Here is a 7,210-nt window from a genome sequence, read left to right on the forward strand (position 1 = left end):
TGTCCTTGGTAGCACCTGCTTGTCTTGACATTTGAAAGAATGACTTTAGGATCTATAGAGTGCTCTACAACTTTCTGGTTTACCGTAAAACATTTTATATTTCCCTAGCCTCCTTCCTTTGATGTATGGGATGGGTATGTGTGTGTGTTCTTCAAAATAAGATTTATGCCATGTACGTTTTTTCCATAGGGCCCTTGGAACTTTATTAAAGCTAATTAGACAGATCAATATTATTTCTATAATCCCCACCAAGTGCCTATAGCAAAGTGAAGCCAATTTAGATAGAATGTTCCCTGGCATGGAGGAGGATATCTTGGTTTGATTGCTTGCTTAGTTCTGAGATGTCTTCAGTCCCTGCAGCTGTGGGTCTTACATGGCATTCTCTCACTGAGACTACAAGGTATGTAGGAATATGTCCTTTTCTTTCCCCAGAAGGAAGGCCACCCATAGCCAAAGTTGGAAAAATCAAAGCTCTGTAACCGAGTTTATCCTCCTGGGCTTCTCCAGAAATCCCAGAACCAACTGGATCCTTTTCTTTCTTTTCCTCTTCCTTTACTTATTTACAGTCCTGGGCAATGGTCTCATTGTTACTTTGATCAGAGCAGATGCACGGCTCCACACCCCCATGTACTTCTTCCTCAGCATCCTCTCTCTACTGGATCTCAGCTATGCTACCACCACAGTGCCCCAGATGTTGATCCATCTAGTAAGCAAGAGTAAAACTATCTCTTATGTTGGGTGTGTGGTCCAGATGTATGTTTTCCTAACCTTGGGCATCACTGAGACCTGGATTTTTGCAGCTATGGCCTATGACAGATATGTTGCCATATGCCACCCACTCCATTATGGGGTCAAGATGAGCCAAACCCTGTGTGTACTCCTGGCAGTCAGCTCTGCCCTTTGTGGTCTCACCTGTGCCCTTGTCTACACAGTCTTTGCAATGAATCTGCCCTACTGTGGCCCCAATGAGATCAACCACTTCTTTTGTGAAATTCCTGCTGTCTTGAAGTTGGCTTGTGCAGATACATCCCTCAATGACGAAGTGGACTTTATCTTGGGCTTTATCTTGCTCCTGATTCCTTTGTCCCTCATTCTGGCCTCATATGTTCGCATCTTCATTGCTATTCTAAAGATTCGCTCCACCCAGGGCCGAATCAAGGCCTTCTCCACCTGTGCCTCACACATCACTGTGGTCACCATGTTTTGTATTCCATGTATGGTCATGTACATGAGGCCTGGCTCTGAAGCCTCCCCAGAGGATGACAAGAAGTTGGCTCTATTCTACAACGTCATTTCTGCCTTCCTCAACCCCATCATCTACAGCCTCCGGAACAAGGATGTAAAGAGGGCTTTCTTCAAGTTAGTTGGAGTGAGTGAGGACACTCAGTAGGCCACGGATGAGGGCTGTCTGCTGTGCCTCCGGTCTCTGTCTATGACATCCACACTTTCACTGAAATCACTGGACTGAAGAAGGAGCCTAGGATAGGGAAGATATCTAGAAAAAAATACTTTTGCATTTAAATAGGCTACTAGAAACAGTAGGAAAGAAAGAATTGTGTTCAGGGATGAAATACATCATTGACTTTCTGTGATTTTGAAAACGTCCACTCATTTCCCTGAGATTTAGTTTTTATATCTGTACAATGTGTTCCAGAATATTCTTTGGGCCTAAATAATAACTACCTTTATTGATCACATTCCACATGACAAGCATTGTCTAAGTACTTTATATGTACTTTATTGTAATTCTTATAACAACTCCAGAGGTATGTGTTATGATCTTCTTCATAAAATTTAAAACAAACAAACAAAAAACTGAGGCACAAGATTAAACAAGTTGCAAAGGCCACCCAGCTGGAAAGTAACACAATTGAGATTTGACCCCAGGTTGTATAGTTCCAGAGCCCAGGTTCTTCTCTGTTATATTATGCCACATCTCAAGGAGTTAGGAGAGCTTTTTGAGGCTCAGCTGAGATAGTGGATAGGATACCACTGAGGAAAATTCAAAATATTGAGGATTATGATTCTAAGTCACAGCTATAGGGTCAGATCCATCAAGTCAGAGCTCTATTGGCTACTTTAGATCTTCCTCACAAGTGTTTCATAGCCTAAGCAAGTAGCATCTTGCAATGGAATAGTAACTTCTCAATAAATGTTTGTTGAGTGATTTCCTAGCCCTTCTCCATCCCTGGTCTGTCCACCTCCACACTTCTTCTTTTAGCTCTTCTTCACTTTCATGGATTCCTCTCTTATTTCCATTGTACCTACCCCACCATGGCTTTCAGCAATCCAGACCTTTATTTACAAAAAGAGTATGTTGGTTTCCACAACTGACTTACCCTTAAATTTCCTCTGCCACCTTAGAGAAGAGGGGGAAGGGCCCCAAACTTTAGCCTTGACATAATTTGATCTTGGAAAAACCACCTAATCTCTCTGGAGCTCAGGCCCCTATCCATAAGTTGGAGTCTGATATGGGGATAATGATCATATCAGACTCTGACTATACCATAATATTACTCTTAGGTTCAAGTAGAAATAGGCCTTAGAACTTAAATAATTGTATAAATTATCATTCAATAGTCATTGCCTTCAAAGCCAGATACCTTAGAAAATAGTCATTACTTTATTAACAGTAGCTTGTATTTGTCAACTAAAATGTTAATATCAGGCTTATTGTGAGGTCAGAATATATGAGTTAGATACTAATGATGGTAACTGAAAGCATATAAGGGCTTCCCTGGTAGTTCAGATAGTAAAGAATCTGCCTGAAATGCAGGAGACCTGGGTTTGATCCCTGGGTCTGGAAGATCCTCTGGAGAAGGGACTGGCACCCCACTCCAGTATTCTTGCCTAGAGAATTCCATGGACAGAGGATCCTGGTGGGCTATAGTGCATGGGGTCACAAAGAGTCAGACACAACTGCACAACTAACACTTTCTCTTTCACAGAGTCCTACCTTCAACACACACACACACATCAAGATTAGTGGAATGCAATCACATCAGTTTTCATTCCAATCCCAAAGAAGGGCAATGCCAAAGAATGTTCAAACAACTGCACTCATCTCACACGCTAGTAAAGTAATGCTCAAAATTCTCCAAGTCAGGCTTCAAGAGTACCTGAACCGTGAAATTCCAGATGTTCAAGCTGGATTTAGAAAAGGCAGAAGAACCAGAGATCAAATTGCCAACATCTGTTGGATCATCAAAAAACAAGGGAATTCCAGAAAAATATCTTTTCTGCTTTATTAGGGGCTTCCCTGGTGGCTCAAATGGTAAAGCATCTGCCTGCAATTGGGGAGACCCGGGTTCCATCCTTGGGTCGGGAAGATCCTCTGGAGAAAGAAATGGCAACCCACTCCAGTAATCTTGCCTGGAAAATTCCATGGACGGAGGAACCTGACAGGCTACAGTCCATGGGGTTGCAAAGAGTCGGACACAACTGAGTGAATTCACTTTCTTTCTGATTTATTGATTACACCAAAGTCTTTGACTGTGTGGATCACAACAAACTGTGGAAAATTCTTCAAGAGATGGGAACACCAGACCACCTTAGCTGCCTCCTGAGAAATCTATATGCAGGTCAAGAATCAACAGTTAGAACTGGACGTGGAAAAACAGACTGGTTCCAAATAGGGAAAGGAGTATGTCAGGGCTGTATATTGTCACCCTGCTTATTTAACTTATATGCAGAGTACATCATGTGAAATGCTAGGCTGGATGAAGCACAAGCTGGAATCAAGATTGCCGGGAGAAATATCAATAACCTCAGATATGCAGATGACACCACCGTTATGGCAGAGTGAAGAGGAACTAAAAAGCCTCTTGATGAAAGTGAAAGAGGAGAGTGAAAAAGCTGGCTTGAAACTCAACATTCAAAAAACTAAGATCATGGCATCTGGTCCCATCACTTCATGGCAAATAGATGGGGAAACAATGGAAACAGTGAGAGACTTTATTTTGGGGGAGCTCCAAAATCACTGCAGATGGTAACTGCAGCCATGAAATTAAAAGATGCTTGCTCCTTGAAAGAAAAGCTATGACCAACCTAGACAGCATATTAAAAAGCAAAGACATTATGTTGCCAACCAAGGTCCATAGAGTCAAAGCTATGGTTTTTCTAGTAGTCATGTATGGATGTGAGAGTTGGACCATAAAGAAAGCTGAGCACCAAAGAATTGATGCTTTTGAACTGTGGTGTTGGAGAAGACTCTTGAGAGTCCCTTGGACTGCAAGGAGATCAAACCAGTCAATTCTAAAGGAAATTAGTCCTGAATATTCATTGGAAGGACTGAAGCTCCAATACTTTGGCCACCTGATGCAAAGAACTGACTAATTGGAAAAGACCCTGATGCTGAGAAAGATTGAAGGCAGGAGGAGAAGGGAATGACAGGAGATGAGATGGTTGGATGGCATCACTGACTTGATGGACAGGAGTTTGAGCAAGCACCGGGAGTTGGTGATAGACAGGGAAGCCTGGCGTGCTGCAGTCCATGGGGTGGCAAAGAGTTGGACATGATTGAGCGACTGAACTGAACTAAACTGAATCGTATCAGCTGCCACAGTAACCAGGAACTAAACTTGTGCTGTCAAAGTAAATTTAAATTTATCTCCTCTGGGGTAAGATAAATATTAATTGCTTTGTAAAAAGCAATACAAGATAAATCTTGTAAATTGGCTACTCTCTACAAGTCTAATAGGATTCAATTATCAAAATATTCTAATTGCACTTAGTTGCTTAGAAACAAGTTTTATTTGTAAACCAAGGATTATCTGGATGTTGAGAAAACACTAAAGAGTACTAAATGCTAAGAGTGCATTTTGCTTACTAGCAACTTTCCCCAGGAGATAAATTTAAGGGAGTTGACAGCCTAGAGAGCTCTTAGCAATCCCCAAGCATTAAGGGAACATAGGCCCTAAGAGTGATATGGATGGATTGTGAGAAGGGAAGAGCCTACTCCAGTCCCAGGGTTTCTGCCTGAAGGCTGTAGCCTCTAAGAAGAGAAGTCCGGAGGAAAGAGGAGCCTTGATTTTCCTGAGGAAAAAAAAATGAAATTGTCAGCAAGACATTCTGATTGTGTTTCCTGAGGGCTTATTAAGAATTGTTCTGGGGCCATTAGAAAGGATATGTGAGAGGACGTCCCCAGCAGTCCAGGCGTTAGGACGCCATGCTTCTAAAGCACAGGGTGCAGATATGATCCCTGGTTGGGGAATTAAGATCCCACATGCTGAACGGCATGGCCAGTAAATAAATAAATGAAAAGGAAGGGCATGTGAGGATTATCTGCTGACACCATTGGACCTTATTTTTCAGAGCTCTCAGGGCAGTAGAAAGCCACAGCAGGCCCTCCTAATTTCCCCACCTCCCAACATGATCCCTTACTCTGGCCAGTCCTGTCTCCCCAAGTCTTTGCATAGGCTACTCCACCTGGAGTGTCCTCCTCACTCTTGTCTACTATCCCTTTACTTGTTCATTAAGGCCTCGTATGGGTTTCTTCTCAGGAAGCTTTCTAACTACTTTCATCTAGGATGAAAGATTTTTTTCTACTCCCCAAACTCAGTGCCACCAACTAAGCTCTCAACTTTGGCCTCAGAAACACATAGAGATCTTAAAGGGTCTAACTCTCATCTCATCCCTGAATCCCTTTGACAACAAGAACTACTAACGCATCATTCAGATATATTTGCATAAAGCTATTTCAAATGTTTATGACCACAAATGTCCGTTTCCCACATTGATGATTTGAAAAAGAATATCTCAGTGAACTGGAAATAGAAGTAAATTTCCTTATTCTAACCAAAAAAAAAAAAAAAATCTGTATTAAAACCTCCAACTAACATCACAAAATGATGAAAGATTAAATGTTTTCCCTCCTAAAATCAGTACCAAAATAAGGATGCTGGCTCTCAACAATCCTATTCAAAATAGCACTGTAAACTTTAGCCAGTACAATAAGGCTAGGAAAGAGAATACAGGAAAGGAAGAAGTAAAATTGCATCTATTTTCAAATAACCTAATTGTCTATGTAAAAAATCAAGGATTCTACATTAAAACTCCTATAAGTAATTAGTTTAGTAATGTTACAGGGTTCAGGATGAACACATAAAAATCAATTTTACTCCTATATACTAACAATGAACAACTGAAAACTAGAATTAAATACATAATATTATTTATGATGGGCTTCCCAGGCAGTTCAGTGGTAAAGAATCTGCCTGTTAATCCAGGAACCGCAGGAGATGCAGGTTTGATCCCTGGGTCAGCAAGATCCACTGGAGAAGGAAATGGCAACCCACTCCAGTATTCTTGCTGAGATAATCCTGTGGACAGAGGGGCCTGGTGGGCTACAGTCTATGGGAGTTGCAAAGAGTCAGAAACAACTGAACAACTGAGCATGCATGAACATTATTTTTAACTCCATAAAAATGAAATTCTTAGGAATAAATTAACAAAACATAAACTGTTATATCCTTCAAAACAGCCTAAAGAGGGTAGATTTTGTAGTAATAGAGATAAAATAGGCATGACATCATCCATTAAAGAACTGTGACATTAGATTTACACCTGGAATGATCACTCTGGCTCTCATGTGGAAACTAAATTGAAGGAGAGGGATACCAGCTGCTGCACTCATTCAGGCAGGAACTGATGAGAAACTGAACTATTAACTAAAAGAGTAATTACTGAACATGAGAGGTTGGTTTTAAATAAGAGGTCTTTATGAGGTAGACTCTATGGGTCTAGGTAGCTCATTAGGAAATGGTGAGGTAGACAGAGGAGTCAAGGATGAATCCCAGGTCTGGTTAATCAAATGAGTGATGGAACCATTCACTGAGATTGGGAACAGGGGATTGGGAAGGGAGGTCAGGAGGACAGATAATGAGTTTAGTTGGGCTAAGGGAGCTTGTGGGACCCCCGTTATCTATTGAATTGATGAGGTTAGCGCTCAAGAGAAAGCTCTAAAGATAGGGATCTGAGTGTCATTAGCACTTCTGTAGAAACTGAAGCCATTGGAGGGGATGAGATTTACCCAGAGGAAGTGTGTAGAAGGAGAAAAGAGCTACAAACAGAATTCTGTCCAATACTACAGGTATCTTGTCCAATACTGCACCATCAGTTAAGTGGCAGAACCAGGATTTGATCACAGGTCTTTGAATTGTTCAAGGCTTTGCTCCTATGTTGGAGAAGGAAATGGCAACCCACTCCAGTA

The 7,210-nt window shown here is 41.4% G+C and overlaps 1 protein-coding gene across 1 annotated transcript; it reads left to right on the forward strand.

Moving 5' to 3' along the window:
- Positions 1 to 412: 412 nt before the first annotated feature.
- Positions 413 to 1,390, forward strand: LOC122678070 (olfactory receptor 2A5-like). The gene has a single exon (XM_043878518.1). It carries the CDS (start codon positions 413 to 415, stop codon positions 1,388 to 1,390), a length of 978 nt encoding a protein of 325 aa, XP_043734453.1.
- The last annotated feature ends 5,820 nt before the right edge of the window (positions 1,391 to 7,210 follow it).

The sequence above is a fragment of the Cervus elaphus genome, chromosome 20 (assembly GCF_910594005.1).
Source record: "Cervus elaphus chromosome 20, mCerEla1.1, whole genome shotgun sequence".
NCBI classification, from domain to species: Eukaryota; Metazoa; Chordata; class Mammalia; order Artiodactyla; family Cervidae; genus Cervus; species Cervus elaphus.